Consider the following 22,807-nt stretch of genomic DNA (forward strand, 5'->3'; position numbering starts at 1 on the left):
AGTTATTCCACGTTAGTAGAAAAACTTATTCAGAATTAGTTACAAATGCATATCGAGAACCATATTTTTTTGAGAGGGTTTTCAGCAACCTTAAAACACTGTAAATGATTTCTCAGGTCTCTTTGTTTTTTTATTAATCTGTTCTGTTTACTCTCATACTTTTCCATATGAGCAATGAAAATTCTGGATTAATCTGCATTCAGAATCAATCTTGCTGCAACTGTATCATGATACCTTAAAATATCTGTGTTGCTTTATGTTTTAGTTGGGTTCATTCCACAAACCAAATCCGGGATAATTAAATTCTAAAAATTATTAAACTATTTTGGCACCACTACATGCTCCTCTGATGGAAAATACTGACATTATATACAGTGATCTTACTCTTCAGCTCTCCTAAAAGTGTCTGTTATTCATCAGGAGAGCTTTGCTATCATCATACCTCCTCCTTCAGACTGAACTTTGGGATATCCTTGGTGGGAAGATCCTTTAGCCCTGATCAAGCTGTGGCTGAGCTTATTTCCTCCTTTAGGAAGTCACAGGTCTTGATTTAAAGATTTCAAGCATCCATTCTGCTTTTGTTCAGTTATCTGTCTCTGTCTCTCTCTCTCCTTTCTTATTTTTAGGCACTGAGTAGTTTGGCTGGATCTTGCTATGTTTTTGTGTCAGAGGGAAAGAAGCCATCACTAGCAATGACAAATAAGTATTTGTAGCGATCACATCACTTTCTAATTTCCTTTTAAAGAAGAGTGAGTTAATCAAACCTATAAATACGTGCAGTTTTTCCAAGCCTTGAATCATTTCCAAACCAGAAAACATTTATGCAGGTAAAAATAAACAGCAATTTGAGAAATATGCATAGGGTAAGGGGGGATGAAGAGGAGAGGAGGAGCGTAGGGTACTCACCAAATGGGCAGTGACAGTAATACCCCTCCAACCCGCTTTGGCAAGACCCACCATTGAAACAGGGGTTGCACTCACAGTAGTTGACAGTGGAGTCACACGTTTTCCCTGTGATTAGGGAATAAAAGCAATTTCCAGGTCAGAGTATTCAGGGCAATAGGGAAGTCAGGCTGGTATGTAGGTCACGAGGTTACAAACAGAACCTGAACATATGGCCAGGAGAGAAGGTTCCAAGGACTGGCTGTGGGATGGAGGGAGGGAACACAGACAGGATGCTGGGCTGGTCCCAGCCCTGGCACAGGCATAACATTTGGGCTGGAGAAATTTACCTTACTTTTTAAGTGTCTTATTGTAATTATATCATATATCATACAGGTACTGATGGCTTGTTTTTTTAACTGAATTGAATTTTCCTTTATAAGTTATTTTATTTTATTAACTGGTATCCGTAATAGAGAGATCATGAAATTAAAGGCAATGTTGAACTACCAAAATTGCAAAAATGTATCTTTTTTTTCTCCCTGTTGAATGCAACATACTCATTGGTGCAAAGGAGATACAGAGAGCCCTTGCTGGACACTGTACAAACAGGGCATGCTGAATACAGGCTGCTATTGTACATTACATGATTTTTCTTATTTTCTCCCATCAATTAAAACCTCCTTCCTGACTTGGAGGGGCAACAGTCCTCTGGAGCTAAAACAAGCTCTCCTGAACACAGTCCTTTCCTAAGCAGACATTGTCACATGTGGTAAATATTATTCCCCAGAGAATAAACTGAGATCACATAATTCATTTCAGTAAGGAAGGGAACCAAGAGAAAAAAGTGAAGATTTTAACAGATGCCGAATATGGACACAGGGATTCTTTGTACAAAACTAAAATCTTCTTTGTATGGAAACATTACCTACAAAAGTATTTGCCTTCATTTCTAAGGTTTTCATTGCTTGGCTTTGATCAACTTAGCAGCACTTCCACTGGATCCCACTCTTGGAACCTGTCTCCCTTCTGCCAGCAGTGTCTGTGCTCACCAAAAACTTCAAAATATCATCATGTTTGTCCCTCCTGTTTCACTGCAAAAACTGGCAAAACCAGCTACACTCTTCCAGACCTGTCCTTGAACTTCATCTCAACCAGCATAAATACACAGAACAAGGGCTAAGACTGCCTTATTGCATTGATAATGAATTATTTTATTTCTTACATTTTATATATATATAAATTTAAGTTAAAAGTACAACATGGGCTTGCACAGAGGGTGTCCATCCTTATATGTTACATATATATTATAATTTTACATCTCACATGGCAGGAATGCACAACATGCAGTCCTTAAGCATTGTTGGTCCCTAAAACCATAGAAAACCAAGACTGTGCTAGATGCACTCTGCTACCTTTTTCAGAATTTCACAACTTGAGCCACCTAACAAAGAAAACTTCTTTTTTTTTACCCTTTCTCTACTTTTCTGCTTAACCTACAGTTTGCAAGCAGTTCTTCTGTGTGAGCAGCAGCTCTCCATGTGTGACTGCAAGCGGGATGGAAATGGAGCGCTGGAGGATTCCTGTGGTTAATACGTAACTTGTAGATCCACCATAAATCCAGGAAACTTTTCCAGTGTCTGAATCTAATTATGCTTTGGGGGTATTTATTTATATTTTATTCTCTAATGGGCATGACTGAAGGATGAGCTAACTTTTTATGTCAGATTTTGCTGTTTTCTTTGTTTTAAAATTATGGTCCACAGTACAGCTCTTTGACTTACTGAGGAGAACACACTGCAGGAGTGAGGAAGACGTTCTTAAAATAGCTCAATGATGTTTTCACAAAAATCAAGTGTAGCTCATAAGGCTTACTCAGATTTTTGCAGTTCAATCTAAGTACTCTTCTTTTTCTCAGCTAACATTAAAGCTGACACATCTGCTGAGTCAGCAAGAGAATATGGATGTTTATTTTAGTTGCACATATTTTAACCAGTGAGTAAGAGCATCTTCTTCATGTTTAGCTATTGTTTAAAGAATTCTTGAAACCAATAAAAGTACGTTTAGAATAACAGAATTATAGAACCATAGAATGGTTTGGGTTGGAAGGGTCTTTAAAGATCATCCACTTCCTGCCTCCTGCCATGGGCAGGGACATCTTCCGCTAGATCAGGTTGCTCAGAGCTCCATCCAACCTGGCCTTGAACACTTCCAAGGAGGGGGCATCCACAGCTTCTCTGGGCAACTTGTGCCAGCGTCTCAACACCTTCTTCGTAATAAATTTCTTCCTTTATATAGTCTAAATCTGCCCTCTTTTAGTTTAAAACAATTAACCCTTGTCCTATCGCTGCAGGCCCTGTTTGCATTTATTCCAACTGTTTTGACTCAGGAGAAGAATAATACTCTGATTTTATTTGGACAGCATAAAGAATCAGGCTAATCATATACGCCTGTTTTGGTGTATCCAATCAAGCAAGGTGGAGGAAACATCTCAGTCCATGTTTTGGGAAGCAGGGAGGTCCCAAACCAGGGCCACTCCACAGCCTTACAGTTCAGATGAAAATTGCAGTTAGTTGAGTTTACAGATTGCTTCTCAGCTGAAATGCTGAAAGATTCAGGTTTTAAATTCTGTATCAGAAAGATCTTTTTCTGAAGACCTTGAAAATGAGGAGAATGCTGGATAATTGATAACAGACATCATTCAACCTTTATCATTCATCACCTCCAGCTGATGATATCTTATGCAGGGGCTTATGCAAAAATCTAATTTCCTCAGATTTTTTTTTTTTTAATTTAAAAATGTATCAGGAACAGATATCAGCTGAATGCTCTTGGGTTTAATTTCAGCTGATTTTAGAATTTTAGTTTTTGTGGTTATCTGTGTCCATCTTTTAAAGTGGTTGTTCTAATATTCTAATCTTGCATTTGAAACAACTTCACAAACCTACATTCCTTCCTCTTAATGAGTCCTGGAAAACAGGATATGAAGGGTTCAAAGGAAGGGCAGACAACTACTGTAAATCACAAAGCATATTCCCTCCAGAAAGTGATTATTTTAAAAACAAAACCTGATCATCATTAAGAGATGTAATTATAACAGATTGTTTAAACCCTAATGATGTTGCTCTGAGGTAATCAGTCTTTCTAATCCTATCCAGTGAAAAGAATGACATTACCTTTGCAGTATGATGAAGTCAAATGCAGCTGACAAAACAAAATAAATCAAGGAAAAGCAAGACTCTCAGTTTTCAGAGGTCTGCCATTAGAAAGGTCTACAGCTCATGTACTCTAATTTACAGTGAACAGAGAGTCTGTCTCAGAAAATACTAATTTCTACTTGTATGCAGTACCATATAAATATTATTTTTTTTACCAACCATGCAAATTCAATTATGTGACCGTGTTTTCATTCAACAAGTGAAAGCAGCAAAGCTATGTATATGGTGAAGTGATTAGAAATTCACTACTTTGAATGTCTCATTCTTTTTCATTTTCTTGTTGTTGAGGCTCTCAAGATTTATATTAATGAAGAAACAGTTTCAGGCTTTATTTTTACATTCACTATGGCTATCTTTAATCATATATGAATCAGGATTAAGAGCCCAAGCAGCTGTGTTCTCATCCTGTTGGCAGAATAATAATGACATAATAGCCTCTATGTCAAGCATTCTCAAACAATGTGTATTCTGACATTTGTTTGCAGAACTTGTTGAATATTAAATTTGCAGAATTTCAAATATGCTTTTGCAGAACATAAATGTCTAAACATAATGCATGTTAATTGTGATCTTATCTAATAAGCTCAGTTGATACTAAACTCCAAAGACATTTTGGGTTTTAATTACACTGGTGCCATTTCTTTTTTGTCTTGATCGATTAATCTCAGGACACTTTAATAACTCTTGATTCTGCAATATCCAACTGATTAAAAAAGATCTGACTCCCAAATAGAAACGTCTGCCCCAGTGGCAGTCTATTTTAAGGTTATCTGTGTTGACATGGAGTTTAAGAAAGCTCCTATCAGATGCCACATTTAATTCGTGGCATGAAAGAAATCTAGCACTTCAAACTCTAAGAGTCTCTCATCACATTTTCTTGGCAAAAATATTTGTCTTTTTTATGAGCTTGTCACATGTAGATCTTGATTTTTTGCTGACATAAGGCTTGAACATTAAGATAGGAGCTTTAATACCAGAAGAAATCAACTGGATGTTTCATTAACATTTTAAATTATAGTCCAGAGGCATATACTACAGTATGCTGCTGGAGTTAATGAAGGGTTCGGCTTCATTGCAACAGCAAACATATGCCCATATAATCTCCAGTGCTAATGACCTAAAGAGTTAGAGGGCATAGGTGCCCTAGAATTTTTTTGCCATGCTCCTGGCAAAGTAATCTGATGTACTAATGTAACATGATATAAAATCCTGGATTGGTAACTTAATCAGAACTGCTTGTCAATTAACAGCAATTGCTCCTGACCTGAGGCTCAGGGGTACAATTTGTGAGGTTCAAGACAAAGACCATCAGTGTCCTTGATATTGCACTGACTATATACGCACTGCTGTAGCTGTGATTTAAATGAAGTAGTTAAACATTTCTTTTGATATTGATTAATTTATTCCTCTGCATTATATACTGTACTGCTCTGGTTTAAGGTAAAAAAACCCAAAGGGATAGTGAATCCTCTGATCACTCCAAGGGCCATAGGTGAGTTTTGGTGGCACTGATGGCAAGCCCCAATACCCACACCACAATGAACCCAGCTGTGTTGCCCTGGAGAATCTGCAATACAGAAATATTCCTTTGAAAAAGTATAAGTAATCTTCTCTGGTTAAAATTTTTTTTCTGACTTCTATAAACAGTGGGCATAAACACTAGTTAAGATTGTTCAGACCTTCCTTAAATATCATACTCATGGCAGAAGCAAAGACCAGCCTGTTTTTCTAGGGTTACAATGCTGCTGTGTTTGAGCGTACTACATAGTAGAGAAAAATACTTGGAAGAGGTAGGAATGCCACAGACACTTCTGCACTTTGCAAAAAAAAAATTACTAAGGGACAAATAGGGAACACACGGGTTGATCATTTTGCCCAAATTCTGGTTTTTCCTATATCCTTCATCTGTTTTCTGTCATGTATGACTGTAAGCAATTTGGAGAAGAGGCTGTTTTTCTTGCTTAGCACACTTCTAGCAGACTTCAAATCCTAACACAATATGCATAACAATAACATGAACAGAAAAATCGCACTTCAGCATTGGAAATGGTTTCTACACATTTAATAAATTTAAATAGTTCTTATAAAAACCTTTCTGTTCCCGTGCATATCAGGTAAGTGTGATTTGCCTGAGGACAGAGCTAAAATAAAATAACACTGTGAGCACCTGGTCTTCTGAGTTTTCATAACTATTAATATCTGATTTTGCATGACCTCTTCATATACTGGGGATGCTCATATTTAGAAAAACTTGTGCTAAAAAGGTGCATTCCCATCCTCTTTCCATCCCTTCCAGATTGTAAGGCATAGAGAAGTAAAAGCGTACCTGTATATCCGGTTTTACAAACGCAGTTGAAGCTTCCTGGGAAGTTCTGGCAGGCGGCACCATTTTTGCACGGGTTGGAAAGGCACTCGTTGACATCCCTCTCGCATGCCATGCCAGTGAAACCCTCCGGGCAGCTGCATGAGAAGCCTCCCACCAAGTTGTGGCAAGTCCCATCATTGTGGCAGGGGGAAGGGAGGCACTCATCGATATCGGTCTCACACAGACTCCCATCGTACCCCGGCATGCACCGGCACACAAAGGGCCGGAGGGGCTCGTTGGCCACGATGATGACAGGGATGCTCTCGTGGGTCTTCAGAGCTGGGCCCACCGCCAGCCTCCTCAGGCAGCTCCCTCCATTCTGGCAGGGGCTCTGCAGGCACCAGTCGTGGTCCACAGCCTCGACCCGCACCCCGCTCTGGCGGAAGAGGACATCCTTAATGCTCTCGAAGAAGGTGGCCACGCCGCTGGGATTCACGTACTGGTTGTTGCCGCGCTTGACGGCCGCCATCAGGAAGGTGTGGTTGCTCTCCTCGTAGAGCCCATAGAGCTGGATGGCAGTGCCCAGCCCCGTCAGCTGGGAGCTGGCGATGCGCAAGAAGTGGAGGTAGTGGTTCGTCAGGAAGTCCCGCACGCTGTGGGCGCTCAGGCGAAGGAGGATGCTGTTGTCAATGGTGGTGTTGCCGAAACCCGCGAAGAAAATCCGGACGCTGCTGGTGACGGCACCATGTAACCCATCATTGCTGAGGATGGCCAGGTCAAATGTGCCATCTGTGGACCTTGCCTGTGAGTGCAGCTCACAGGTACCCCCCGGAATGCTGAAGAGGCTGGTGACTCCTGAGGTGAGGGAGCACTGGAAGCTGTCTAGCACGTCTGGATCCTGCGGCTTTACGTTGCCCAAAATTCCGCCTGGGAAGAGGTTGCCATAATAGTGAACAAAGATTTCTACCGTTCTGGGCTGAGATGGGTTGTCATTTTGGTCTATCACCTTGATATGCACAGTTCCTGTGGAAGACATCTGAGGGACACCAGAGTCTCTCGTAATCACTGATAGGTAGAAATCGCTGATTTGCTCCCTGTCGATCTCCCTCGTCGTTGTCAGAACACCAGCAGTGCTGAGGCTGAAGTAGCTGGTCGCAGGACCAGTGCTGAGCAAGTAGTACGTAAAAGGGCCTTGGTTGGGAGGGAGATCAGGGTCTGATGACTGAAGCGTCATCACAAGAGTTCCTGCACGGTTATTCTCCATGACTTCTCCTTGGCTGGTGGACAAGGTAGGGCCGTTGTCGTTGATATCTTCCAAAGTTACTAACAAAGAGGCACTTCCCGTAGCAGACGGTGTTCCCGAATCAATGGCCAGAACAGACAGGTTGTAGACAGGCAGCGTTTCTCGATCCAGCTCTGCGGTGACTGTCACCTGTCCTGTCTGTGGGTTGATGGAAAAGGCGCTGTTGTCATTGCCAGAGCCAATGAAATAGGAAAACCTGCTCCAGCTAGGGACAGAATCTGAATCAAAGGCACTAACAAACGTGACGTGGGTGCCTGGAGGAACGCCCTCGCTGATTTGTATATTGTAGGTTCCCAAGGTAAAGACTGGAGGATCGTTGGCATCCAGTATAGTGATATTAACGGTTACTTCATCTATGTCTGCACCACGAATGCTGCCCAAATTTTTTGCAAGGACTTTCAAAGAGATCCGTTCTTCTTTTTCTCTGTCAAGAGGTCCTGAAACATAGATCTGGCCACTCTTCTTATCTATCTGGAAGCCCTTCTTTCTGCTGTTGCCAAAGATAAGGTAGTGGACTTCTCCATCAGTTCCCATATCACGATCACTTGCAAAAACTTCCCCTATGACAGTACCTTTGGAGGCTGCCTCTGAAACCTCAAAATAATAAAGCTTGGACACAAAACGGGGCACATATTCATTTGTCCCTTCTAACTGGATGTTGACACTAGCAAAGCTGCACCTCTCTTCATCTGGAACATTGAAAGCCTTTACTGTTAAATGGTAACTTTGCTTTGTTTCATAATCTAAAAATCCCTGGGTGGTGATTGTTCCTGTATTGGGGCCAATGACAAAGAGGTCACTGTCTGAGGACTGAATGGCATATGCAATCACAGCATTAGGTCCAGAGTCAGCATCAGTGGCGTTTAAACAAATAACAGTTGTCCCACTGGGGGCATTCTCTAACACGTTGGGAAAGTAGTCCTCAGGGCTGAATGCTGGAGAATTATCATTCACATCAACAACATTAACAGTGACACTGCAGTAGCCTGTTCTGGACACCCATCCGCCATCTGTGGCAGTAACAACCAGCTCATGCTTTTGGCATAACTCAAAATCAAGTGGCTTTGCTAGCGTCAGTGTACCGGTAGTTGTGTTGATAGCAAAGATTCCAGCTTCATTTCCAGAGGAAATATTATATCTGACTAATCCATTCATAGCAGCATCTCTGTCTCGTGCTGAAACTGTTCTGATCACTGTTCCAACAGAGTGACTCTCTGGGACAGTAACACTCATACGGCTCTGGGAAAACTCAGGTGTATGGTAATTTTCTTCTGTTACTACTATTTCAACAGTTACCTCGGATGAGAGCGGAGGATTACCTTTGTCCTTGGCTTTCACTTTAAACAGGAAGTTTTTATTCAAGTCAGTCATTAGTGAAGATGACACAGAAATCCAGCCTGTACTCCTGTCCAGCCTGAATTTATTAGTTTTGCTCTCATCAGAGATAAAGTACTCCACCTCAGAATTCAAGCCAAAGTCCTTGTCATCCACGGCAGTAACTTTGATTAAGTTTGTTCCAACCCTCACGTTCTTAGTAACAGGAGTGAAGTATTTCCGAGCGAGGAACAGCGGCGCGTTGTCGTTGCTGTCCACTATGTTAATGGTGACAGTTGTCTCGCTCATTAATGGGGGACTGCCCCGGTCTGAAGAGGTAACGATGAAGCTGTGCCTATTGATGTTGACGTTGCTCGAACGGCTGGAGTTTTGGTACCTTAAGTACTGCTTGTTGAAAATTTCCCCCGTGGTTGCATTAATGCGGAAAAACTCGGACTGGGATTTTATGAAGTAGAAGACTTGGCCGTTTGACCCTTCATCTGGATCGGTGGCTGAAACCTGGGTGACCTTTAACCCAATTCCAGGAAGCTCCGGGCACTCCAGGTAATAGGATGGCTTTGTAAATCGTGGGGCATTGTCATTGACATCCATGACAAATATGGTGACATCCGTGCTCACCGTCCACCCAGAGTCATGCGCAGAGACCCTGATCCTGTAGCGGTCAGTGTCCTCCCTGTTCAGTGGTCTGCTGATGGTGATGTCCCCAGTGCTGGGATTTATGGTAAATGGGAGACTCGTATCCCTTATGGAGTACCTGCTGATGGCGTTCACCCCAATGTCTTCATCTGATGTTGTGACCCGGGTTACTGTAAAACCCATCGGTGCATTTTCTGGCACAGAAGCACTGAATATCTGGGAAAACCTTGGAGCATTGTCATTTTCATCTAAAATATTAATGATAACTTTGACAGTCGTGCTCTGGAGTGGAGTGCCTTTATCTGAAGCTTTTATGGTTAGTGTGTATTGAGACAGCTTCTCCCTGTCCAAGGGCCTGACACTCCTGATCTCACCCGTGGCTCGATTGATACTGAAGCTATTTTCAGTATTGCCCTCAATTATTTCATAATGTAGCTGTCCATTTAGACCACTGTCCCTGTCCACAGCAGCCACTGTCAGTATCTTCCGTGGGGACAGGTTCTCCACTATTTCTGCAATGAAGGGATCTTGCTCAAACTCTGGCGCGTTATCATTGACATCTATCACCGTTACTTCCAATTTTTTGTACGAGGAAAAGGGAGGAAAGCCCATATCTCTGGCCTCAATCCACACCACGTATTTCTGTATGGCTTCAAAATCCAAAGCCCGCCTGACAGAAAGCTGTCCTGTCACCTGGTCAACCGCAAAAGTGCTGCCCAGGTTACCACTTGCGATGTAGTAGGACAGGGAACCTCCTCTGGCTGAAGATCCAGAGACGGTGGTGACAACTGTACCAACTGCTTGGTTTTCAGGGAAGGTGAAAGTCTCCTGATCTGCCTGAACATGAGGGAATTCAGCTTTGTTCACAAACCTCACAGTGACGGTGGTAGAGTCTGTCTTGGGGTACCGGCCACCATCCCTCACGTGAACAGAAATGGTGACTTCGGACTCTCCCACCAGCGGGTTCGCAGCCAGGATCGCCCCCCTCGCTGGATCAATGTGGAACTTCTCAGAGTTTTTCCCAACAAGGGAATAATGGAGCTCAGCATTGGATCCGGCATCTGCATCGGTGACAGTCACAGCAAACACAAATGAGCCTGAAATGGAGAACAAAGTTAGGTCAGCCATTTAATGAATGCACTAATTGTGGGAAATGTGATGCCACCTTTTCCCTGGAAGCATATCCTGGAGCAGTATGTTCCTCCTAACACTGCTCCACAAATGAACTGGCTTTTTCACAAGATGGTAAGTTAAACAAGGGGCAGGTGAGTTTGTGAGTCCGCAAGAGATGCACGCAACCAAAAAATGTGGGATCGAGAAACGGGACACTGCATTCAGGCAGATGGATGTACTGAACTCAGTGACTGCACTCAAAAATGGACCTGCAACCTTTTGGAAGCCTATCATCCTACTACTTCTGGAACTACTTCTAGAAAGCCGTAAACCTACTAAGACTGAATGCTAATTTGATTTTTTTTTTATATTATTCATAGTTTATTTATCCATGTAAAGAAACCCACCAAAACTGGAATTCAAGGACTATTAAGGTTACATAAGTGAGCAGGCAGCACCCATAGACATTTATCCCACACACCCACCTTCCCCTGTAGTCCCTTCTCTTCCTATTCCCCAGGTGCTGCTCCTTTCTCCACACTAGCCTCTTACTTCTAAGGGTATTCTGAGGACAGCAACTAACAGCACTGCATTTTTAAAAGCATGCTGGCCCTCTGAGATAGAGGTAAAATAGAAATACGAAACTATTGCACACTATTACAATAACATGAATATATTCAGATGTTTCGGGTCATCTGAATTTATGCTTCACAATGAGCTTGACTACATTTGCATTAACCTCTATATTTGTCCATCCGCAGGGAGAATCCAGGGTATCCTTTCTCACTGGACTTCACAGATTTAATGCCCAGCACGCCTTTCAAATTTGACACTGTCCAACCAATTTGCAGAACACTCTGTTGATGCTTTGCTGGTACTAAAATTTAGAAATTACCCACTCCTGTATAAAAATCATGCTATTTTCAACCTCTTTAGGCAAAATCATTTACAGGCAGGAATGACTTTGACAGCATTCCTTTAAAACTACACTTCATGTCACTATTTGTCATGTGCAGTGATTTGCACTCCAGGGGCAAGAATATTTAGACAAGAACAGTATTCAAACCCATGTGAGAAATGGGATATGAAGAAATGAAGATTTGTTGCTTCTGTTACGCAAATAATATTATTAACTATTATTAATAGTTTCCCCTTTTAAACTCGATTAAAAAATTACAAGGAAATTAATCTCTTTCCTTCAAAATTTACACAAGATATTTTATGATTGGAATAAAAGCAAAAGTCTTGATCAAGTTATGAGAGTTGGCTCTTATTTTTTTCTGGAAAAGCTATTTCAGATGCTACATTCAACTCCACTAAAGATCTTGTTTGGTTTTTTAGTGGATGCCATGCCTGCTAGTTACATCATTATCAACAGCCTCTCAAAATAATATGAAAAGATATTACCTTTCCTTTTAAAAGAATAAAAAAGTGCATGCATCTCTAGATTTCTGCTAAGTTAAAAACAGAGTAAACATAGCTTAGGTTTTCTATATGTTTCTATTTATGAGAGATTTTATAAAAACGTATCCAAAAAAATATGGTCAGAAACCATCATTTCAACCTATGTGTACTCCTCATTACAAGCATTTAAAAAAACACCCCAAAAAGAAACAGACAAAGGACTGTGCCCTTGTCAGAATACACAAAGATTCACCAATGCAATAATAAAACAATTTCATAATGTTGTTCTGGAAACAGGGAAGAATTGTAAACAAAGTCACTCTTCCATAAAAAGGAAAAGTATTTGCAATTGTTTCAAATTTAGAGAGAAAACCAAGACATGGAAATAAGCCTTTTTTTTTTTTTCTTTTAAAGGAAAATTTGTTTTGTAAAACGTTTGTCTTGGAATCCTCTTTGTAGGCATCACATAGCCATGTATGTGTACGCACATGAAAACACAGCGTTGCCAACTTCCTCAGCCAACCTCTCCAACTGCAGCTGGGTGAATTCGTGGAAATAAAGTGATCTGATTATAAAATCCTTTTACTGTTTTGAGATAGTAGAGGGTCCTGGTATTAGTTCATTTTAAACCTTGGAAAAAATTCTCAAAACAGGAGATTCTTTCACTAAATTCTCTCCATCCTCCTGCAAATACACATATTCTTTCTTCTTTCCCCTTGAAATGTCAATTCAGCAAATAGAAAATAATAGTATTTTTGACTTATCCATTTCTAATGTATTTATTTATCAGGTTTGTTTAAATATAAACTAAATCAGAACTTAACTGTTGTGCTGAGTGAAGTCACGTTAATTTGCGTGTAGGCTTCACAAAAGGAAGGTTTCTGCTTGGCTTCACTTTTATTTTATTTTACCTCATCACTTGGCTCAACAGAAAGCAACATAGTTAACATCTGTGATACAGACATGGTTTTTTTAGAAGAGGTTGTCAAAATCATCTTTAAGAATGTCTCAGGGCAGAAAAAGAATATCAACACACAGAAGAGACTCCCTGAAATAAAAAGAGGCCATTGTCTACCTAACCCTGGCAAAATAATGTAATCAATTGTTAGAGCGGGTGCTCACTTACACTGTATCTCCTTTACATAACTACAGGAACATAACTGAATTTAGATGGCAGGAACACACTAAAAAAAATTGCCAAATTGTGGGTGATATATTGAGCCTTGATCTTCCTCTTTTCCTATGCAACATGAAGATAACACCAGGAAAAAACAGCTGTACAGGAACATCTCAGAAGCACTGTGGCACAACTCTGCATTTCATTAACACGTTGCCCAGAGAAGTTATGGATGCCCCATCTCTGGAAGTGTTCAAGTACAGGTTGGATGGGGCAACCTGGTCTAGAGGAAGGTGTCCCTGCCCATGGCAGGGTAGTTGGAATGAGATGATCTTCAAGCTCCCCGTCAACCCAAACCATTCTGTATTTATGCAGTCTGAAGTATCCCAAGCAGTGCCACTGATCACATTACCTGAGGTGGTAGGTGATGGGATGTGGGTGACATAAGGATGGTGCTGAAATTTGGGTGGGTTGTCATTCACATCAGCAACAGAGACGAGCACACTGGTGGAACTGGAGAGAGCCCTGGGGTAGCCCCCGTCACTCGCCACCACCACCAAAGTGTAGTTCTCCCTTGTCTCTCGATCGAGGAGGGCACTGGTGATGATTTGTCCTGTAGATGGGTTGATTGTGAATTGGGAATTGCCACCAGAAAGCCTATAGCTGTTTGAAAGGAAAAACAAGGAAGGAAAATTTGATTACTACTTCAGAGTAACCATTTTCTATATTCTTCAGACCACCATGCTGATGGGCATCAGTGGACAGCCAGATTTTCTTCTCACTGCCCATCTGTCTTCATTTTTTTACTCTTGCATATTTCAAGGCCTGTCATAAATGACATTTCTGGGGATTTCCAAGCATAGTTGCTTAACACAGATTTCTAATACATGAGTAGCTGACTAAGCCTTTTGATATTTGGAGATACCATCAGATGTATTCTCAAAACTGCCTGCTGGAGTATTGACTTCCCTGAGCTAATACAATAAGTGTTACTCCAAAAGGCTGACGTACCTTCTAGCTGAATCTGCAGCACGCAATTAGAAAAAAAAATACCATTTTCTGAAATTAAAGTATGACAGTTTTACAAAATAAAATGAGGATTTAAAATTCATATTGTTTGCTGAGACTGAGCCAAGTTTTCCTGTTCAATATTTCAATGTTAATTCATAGTAAAACATAGCAAATTACTAACAGAGCTACATGAATAGAGACTAACTGGGACAAGAATTTAACCCTTGGCTGGTGTATATGTATGTGCCCACATCCCTGAGTGTGTGCAACAGTGTGATTTGATAAGAACTGACTGTGTGCTTACTGCAGGGCTATCTCTGGCTTCCTAGCACAGTGAGTTTGTTCCTTCTCTTGGAATGCTTATCTGGTTTTTGCTCATACAGAATGAATCTCAAAGATACGGTGGAGCACTGGGCTGTATTTTTAAAGTTAATTGATCAATATTACATTTTTTATTACTTCAGATAACATATTTTTGACAAAGCAATGGAAACAAAAACTAGCTAAAGGAATAATTCTCATATTCAACATTGCAACCCAAAACAGCTGTGGTTTACATTGCTCCTTCAGAGAAGCAAAGTAGCAGCTTTTTTGAGGTATATGATTCTATGAAAGTGGCTTTAATGAAAGAGATTAATATTCCTATCTTCACCTCTTTAAAATCAGCACAGGTTATGACAGCAATAACACAGCCCAGAAGCTGTACCAAGAGGATTGAGAGCCAGCCTGTGTAATAAGCTGTGGCAACTTCTCCTGTTCAGTCATTAATCTCTGCACAATGCCACGAGCACACTTTAATTGCTTAATTATGATATAATATGATGGCCATATGTAATTATTCTCCAGCCCTAGAAATGTGCATCTAGAATGGAAAGAATGTGCACCAAGTCTAAAGCACCACTTAAATCTCCCTAAATAGCAGCACAGGCACATTTCATCTGTGACTTGCAACGATTTAAGCCTGAGTGAGGTGTTGCAGAAGACAGAGACTTTCTTTTCTGTATTTCCACATACATATAATGGCTCGAGCTTCAGCATGGGAAAGATACTATGAAAATCTTTTAAAAAAACAAAGAAATAATAAAGACACTAAATTTTTCATAAGGCATTCTGAATTATATCTGAGTATAACTACATGCAAATCAACTGGACAATGTGTGTCTCAATAAAATTAGAAAAATATCCAAACTCTACCCCAAAAAAACCAAACCAAACCAAAAACTCTCTGAAACTCTAATAGTGACAACTGGTATGAAAGCAATTTGATCCAAGTCTTTTGCCTATTTGTCTGTGCTGACTCCTCTTACCTGCACTGTCTTTAACAGGACAGTACAAGTGTGCCTTGCCATTTACAACCCCATCTCCCTCCTTTAATGACTCCACAGGTTATCACCAGAAATAAGAGAACATGGCACATATGGACAGGTAACAGATTTGCAGATTAACCATTTCTTGTAAAACAGAGCGCATTTTTTAACTTTACATGAAAATATCAGTCAAGGATTTTACACTTTCGAAAACCAAAGGTTCCATTTTGAAACACAGTCTAACAAGGCTGAAAAGGAATTCTGAGTGCTCAACACCTCTGACAAGACGACCTTATGTTCTGGTTCTTCTGGCTTTCACCAGTTTTGTAATACCAGTCATATTTTAAGATCTACTTTAAATGCTGAATCTGGACAAATTCTGTCCAAGAAAAACAAAGTCTGTTCCTGAGCCTAAAGAGTGTAAAACAAAACCTGAAAACAATTTTTTAATAGCTACTTATGAAGGGAAAAAATATTTTTATCAACTAATTCTACGATGAGGTACTGAGTGAATGACAAAGACTAATGGCACAGATATTAAAGCAATTCAACCACAGTAAAGAAATCTGAGAGCACTCTGGTAATTTCTGATTACGGGACACAATTGTTACAATCATTCATGCTTTGCATGGAACTCTTTTTTCTAAAGGAGCTGCCAGAAATAGTTTCTTAAACTAATATGGAATAAAATTAAAAGCTTTATTTTTTCACAACTAAATAAATGATAATTTTGGATGATTTTCAATATCTAAAGATGCCTAAACATCAAGGTTTTTTTTTTTTGGCTTGTAACTAGTTGGAAAGAAAATATTAGAGTATTTTATACACATTGCTTTGCCATAACATAGTTCTGTTTTATTTTACTTCCTTTCTTTAAAAAAAAGTGACAACCACGGTGGCATTCTTATGCTCTTTGAAGAATAAACTCAGGTGAACTAACAAAAAAGTAAATACAGAATCTGCTTTTATATCCTGTTTTGTAAGTTTTGAAACAGTGATGTTAGCAGCCACAACAGTTAAATGTGATAACTAATAATAACTAATACAAATCTGCTTTGCATTCCCTTTTGCAGTATATCAGTCCTTAGTGGAAAAATCTTAGGCTCGTCACTGTCACTCAGCATCTTCATTACTGCTGTCTGTGACACTGGGAATGGCCAGTGTTCAGCCCAGTGCCCAGCTAAGTTCCATCAACTGAGCTCTGCAAATCAGCTGGCATTTAGAGCAAAAATGTCAAATTCTAGCTTTTTACTGTTTTTCTGAATTTCATAAGCTTTATGCCTCACCTTGTGTAATTTTCATGTTAAACTGAAGACGTTATTTGACCAAAAATTTACTCAAGGAGCCTGTTGGTTTTTAGTGAAAATTGTTCACTACATGAAGAGGTGTGAATGCAGCAGCAAGGCACTAGTGGGTGCAGGTAGAAGTTAAACTCATTTGCTTTTCACTTAGTAAAAAATTAAAATAACCCTGCAACTCCACTTGCACTTAATATAATTCTAAAAGCCTAAACAATCAAAAGACAGATTCGTCAAAATAATTTAGTCACACATATACACCTGGTCTATTGTATCTTGCAGCTTTAAGGCACGTTGGTGTTGGACACTGAGAGAAAAAACAATATTGAGGCAAGTTATGAGGCAGGATTACACAGAGCAGCAGTAACTGACCTACCTAATAACAGCGTTTGTAGAAGCATCAGCATCCGAGGAGTTTACGAGCAAAATATCTGTCCCTGTAGGAGCATCTTCCAGAACGGTGGCAAAGTACACGTTAAAGGCGAACGTGGGGACATTGTCATTGACATCATCCACTGTGACAGCAATGGTTCCAGTGCCAGTGAGGGCAGGAGATCCTGCGGGAAAGGGGGATAAAAGTGCTAGAGGTTACAAATACCAGTATGCTAATCAAAAGGTCTGCCAGCCCTGATTTAGAGCTGAGCGCTTGAGCATGTCACAGTTCACGGAGTATGAAAGCCAGTTCACCATAGAGGACAGGGTCAGGTTTGTTTCAATGTCATCTTGACATAAAGTACCAGTTGTGAAAGATGGAAAAAAAAAAAAAAAGTTGTTATTTTTCTTGCTCCATCTAATTCCAGAAATATTTTGTAATTCAAACTCAGTGGAAAAAGATGGTCTTGGAACTGCTCAGCAGCCTTCCTGTAACAATTAGGACCGGTTTGAAGATGTGGTTGACTTTTCTATTTCTCTGCAAGAAGACCTTCAAAGGTGGCACACTGACAGACGTGAAGATTCCAGACCTCAATTTATTTCTCCGCAGAACAAATAAGAGTGGAAACTGTGGCAAAACACAGATTTCCGCATGGCTTTTCCACTGCCGGTTGCACCCCTGACCTGGGGAGACCTTCTGAGGAGAGGGTGAGAGGGTTGCACAGTCTCCAGCCCTGTTCAGACTCATTTTCTCCATAGAAGCAACCATCTATAGCAGCAAATAATGCTCGCTCCGATGGGATACTGGCTTACGGGAAATCGGACTGAACTTATTTAACCTACGGCTTTCATCCTCCTTGTTATTCTAAACTTAACTCTGATGAGCAGCAACGAGCAAGAAATAGCATGTTTATTCATGTGCAATCTCTCCGTATTTGTTCTCTTAAGCTTTTCCTTTGTCAAATCCAAAAATAAAAAGACAATGAAGAGTTTTACAAGTTCATGTTAGTTTTGTCAGTCCATTACATTTCTTTTCAGCGAAGAATCAGCAAGACATCTTCTGCTAACCAAATTCTTCACTGAGGGTCCCTGAAAAAAAAGGGATTGTTCCCTTCTTTGAATACGTGGGAAGGAGAAGGAGAAAGTGATAGCGGAGAATAAACACATGAGTTATGGCCCCTTTTTACTCAAAATACAGATGATGACCATGCCTGTTTTACCCAAAATTGCATCTCTTTCCCCTTCAATCTCAAACGGATACAATTTAACATTTGCTGGACTGGGAAAAAAGAGACAATAATGAAATGCTGTGGGCCAGATAGTGGTCGAGTCCTTGCTGTGAGGCAAACATATTACATGGAGCTGTCATTTGATGGAACGCAGGCAGCCCTGTGTGACCGCCCTCGTCCTTCCAACCCAGCAGATGATTGGGTCACTGCTATCCAAGGTTATTGCTGGACCCAACCTGAGGGCTGGGAAGGAGGCAGGCTCTGCTCTTGGGTCTCATCTGCTCCTGGCAAGGGCTCCAAACACAAAGCTCTTATATAAAAGAAGAAATAACAACCCATTTTCCTGCATGTTAACCCTTGCAGGTTGAAGAAGCACCACACTGCATTGCTGGGAAGAAGCTGGAAGCAGCTTCTGCACGGAAAGGAGGCTTTTCACCACAAAATGCTTCACAGCAACTTGGTTTAATGCACGAATGGGCTGAACGACAAAGCTTCCAATTGAAAGGTGTTACAAATATCGCCAGGCTGAATTTGAAGCCTGCTGATCAGACGGGAAAGATCACAATGCCGAGGGAAAGAGCGTGCAAGCCAAGAAGTGTAGGTTTCACATCACGGCCGCACACAATAGAGGCCTTTCTGTGCTCAAGTCTGAGGTAATTCATTCTGCCAATTAATACACTTTCAGCCAGGAGGGTTACATTAAGGCAATAAGTCTGACTCATTTCTTAGCTTTTTTTTTTTTTCCCCCTCCCCATTTTGTCATTTAGCCAAACACATATAGATAGAAAATCCTGCAGAAGTGTTCCTGATTGCTGAAATATTGCCTGTGGAGTGTTTATTATTACTGCACTAAACGAAAGAGAGTCCTCGGCGGCATTTGCTGCACGTGTCATCAAGCTCTGACCTTCCAAACACATTTTAGTGACATTCATCTCGCAGCTAACGAAATGAAAAGTTGAAAGCTGTGAAGTTTCACAGGTGATTAAACAATTTATACATAATTCAGAAATTAATCTCGGGTAGAGTCACATTCAAAGAACATCAGTAATGCCATTCAGTCTGGGAAAGAAAGCTCGCTCACAGCTAAAAGCTGAAACTCCTTGTTTCAAATGTATTTGCTACGACAAAGCCAATGCTGAAAAATTCACACTATCAATTTAGTCACAAAAATTAATGGAGGTGGCAGCAACTCCATTGGTAATCCAAGGCTGGGGTGATGGGACTGGCTCCACCACAGCTCTGCAGGCTGTCCCAGAGCTTGGGCTTGCTGCTGCACTAGCTACACTCACAGGACTGATGCAAAAAAGGGGATGGAAAGAACATGTTCACATCTGCTGGCAAAGTACCACGTGCACAGATATCAACAGCAAGATGCTGCAAGGGGTTTGTTCTTCCTCCTGCATGGCTATTGAATCTGCATTCTATTGAAACTTAATGGAAACAGCCAAAAGGGATGCCAGATGCAATAGATCCTTGTGGGCTGTAGATATTCTCCTGCTCAGGATCACACTAACACCAGCAGCTTTTGACTCAGCCAATTGACTCCCACCAGCCCTAGCCCTCTTTCCTCTTCTAGGAACCTGAATTTCAAGTGTACCAAATAATCAAACACTCCAAATGTCAAATCCCAGCCCTTGCTTCAGCCCTCTATACATTCCGTGCCCTCATTCTCCAATCCCACTTCCTCCCTGGAAGTGTCTGCTGCACCATATAGTGCAGTATGGGCATATTTGTATCAGCCTCAGAGAAGTGAATAAACCAGTCATGGTTGAGTACCATACTAACAAAATTAGCTGGGGTAACACAAGTAACCCAGATCTCATTCAACGCTAGCTTGTGGCTGCACGGTGCTCACAGAAACATCCCACAAGTCCAATATTAATTCAGCTGTTTGTAACATCCCAAGACACTGCTCTCCGGTTCAAACCCCCAAACCTTTCTCATCTTACTTAGATGGAAAAACTCATGTATTTACACTGGTTTCCTGTCTGTGTAGTTATCCAAATATGCTTTTTTTCCCCTCAAGTAAAATATCACGTCCACAAATTTACCCCTTTATTCTATTACACCAAAAGATAAAGTTGCAATTTTACAGAGTCCTCAAAGTTTTTATTCACTTGAAATTAAAAGACTAGCTCACATTTCTGCAGTTACTGAGAAATATAAGAAGAGGAAATTACAAATGAAGTAATTTCATATGGAAAAGAAATAGCTCAGCGCCAAATTCTACCATCCTTAGTGAACTTCCAGCGAAAGCTGTGCTTGTATAAGGACCACAGAATTTGGCCCTTGGTAATAAGCAGGTTTCATAAAATGTACATGTCATATTTGTGGTGAGAGAAGTAGTTTCCATGGTCAGGCTGAGTTCCCAGATTTCTTAGTTATGCTTCGATAGCAAATCTTCCCCAAGTCAGTTATCTTATTATGCTCCAGCATCATCCCTTATTTTCTTCAAAGTGCACTTAATATTTTGCATAAATAAGTGCAGTAAATTTTGTGTAAATTCTGCAATATTAGCCAAACACTCAAGATGGCCCCAAACTGTTCTTACTAAACCAGGCATGTTACAACCTATCTAAAATTGCAGTACACAGCCACACAAGCCTTTGAGTACTCTTAGAAACAGCCCCAGGACCTAAAGCCACAAAGAAACATCCAGTTTTCCCTTAGTGAGCTTGCATTAAAATTTCTATAATTTTTCATTATAGTCTGAACTATTTTTCAGAAGAAGCAGCAACTATTCCTTTGTCAGACACTCCTCATTTAGAGATTTCTCTAGTGTTATACTACTAGTAAGTTGTTTTTTTTTTTTTTTCAAATCCCAAAATACCACATCTCACAGAGGCACAGAAAAAAAAAATTCTAGAAGGATGGAGGAGTGAAAGAACCATCAAATGATGAATAACTGGAGAACATAAAGTTAACTACATGAACTAAACGGGAGAGATCAGATTGACTGTTCCTGTTCAGTGCATATCAAACCTTTAAAATTTAAGAGACTATGACATTAATACATTTTTATTATTCTGAATATGCCATCTCTGTGTGCTGTGGTCTGTTTCTATGAACTGAACAGTTTATTTTCTAGGTGACAGCTGTACATATATATTAAGCAGACGGTCCCACAAATGTCCAAATGTCATTGTTGACATAAAGATTAACCTGGGATAGTGTCAAAATAGCAACACTGAGTTCAGGAGGAAAATTGCTTCCCACGGATGTTCTTCCAAAAACTTCAGCTTTTTTGCTTACATCTGCAAGTAAACATGTGTCTGGGGATGAAGAGAAGGAGCAGACCTTGGGAGCCTGCTCCCCAGGGGCCCACGGTGGAGGGCGAACGACAGGGGGAAGGTTGTGAGAGGCCACCTTAGGCCTGGCCAGCGCTGGGCTGTGGTCCCTGTCTCTGCACAGGACACTTGAGGAAGTGACATGAAGAAGCAGAATGGGGAAGGCGGGTCAGGCAGGCAGGAGTACGGGGCAGGATCTCTCTTGTCCCAAGAAGATGGGACTGGCAAAGAACTACGAGCAGGTTTCCTACCCCATTCCCTAGTGCTTGTTTGGGGCTTATCACCACAGAAAATATGATGATATTTGTGATTTGTCAGTTTAGAAGTTATAACAAGCCCTTTCAATGTTTTTCTTTCCCTGTCCAGGAAAAGGGGGATGAAAAATAATGGCCATGTGCAGCAACAGAAGTAGAAGAAAGGAGCAAAATGCAGAAAGGTGAGAGAGAGAGAGGGAGGGAGGGAGAAATACCATTTAAACTGACAATTTGTACTTTTCAGCACCTGGATAACCAGCAAAGAGAGGACAATACACCTTTTTGGATGAACTCATCATAAGTCACTCATTCCCCTAACTGGTGCTAATGCTTCTAAGCCACAAAGTCTTCCACAAGGGATGCAAAGACTGCTTTTGCTTTCACCTTGGTCTACATATGCATCCTTGGAAGAAGGGAGCACCACATGCTATCTTCATTCACCCTGTCCTGGGGAATGGGGAAGGTAAGATGTTTTGGCTGCCTGTAATCCCAAACATATGGCACCATCTGCTCCGGTACATGTTCAGCTCTCCACATCACAGTGGGACACCAGGATGAGTGGGGAATGATCAGAACACAAGAGACTGAAGAGAAAACCATGGAAGGAAACTTGCAAAGGTATTTAGGTTTTTCAAGAAAGCTCAGGAAAAGATGATGCTATTGGAAATTATCTCGGCTGTGTGGTACTGTGTGGCTCACAGTAGAAATTAGAAATAGGAGAATGTGTTCAGCACAC

At 40.8% G+C, this 22,807-nt stretch overlaps 1 protein-coding gene across 1 annotated transcript in view; it reads right to left on the reverse strand.

Moving 5' to 3' along the window:
• LOC114063200 (protocadherin Fat 4-like) overlaps positions 1–22,807 on the reverse strand; it is a 64,426-nt gene that overhangs the window by 19,311 nt on the left and 22,308 nt on the right. The window contains exons 7-10 of the mRNA XM_027895324.1: positions 17,306–17,486; positions 13,726–13,976; positions 6,427–10,776; positions 907–1,011 (exon numbers count right to left, since the gene is read on the reverse strand). Of these exons, the coding sequence (XP_027751125.1) occupies positions 907–1,011; positions 6,427–10,776; positions 13,726–13,976; positions 17,306–17,486 (4,887 nt within the window). The remainder of the gene's footprint in view (positions 1–906; positions 1,012–6,426; positions 10,777–13,725; positions 13,977–17,305; positions 17,487–22,807) is intronic.

Source organism: Empidonax traillii, unplaced genomic scaffold (assembly GCF_003031625.1).
Source record: "Empidonax traillii isolate 1590-97213 ecotype Southwest subspecies unplaced genomic scaffold, ASM303162v1 scaffold456:size804173, whole genome shotgun sequence".
Lineage (NCBI taxonomy): Eukaryota > Metazoa > Chordata > Aves > Passeriformes > Tyrannidae > Empidonax > Empidonax traillii.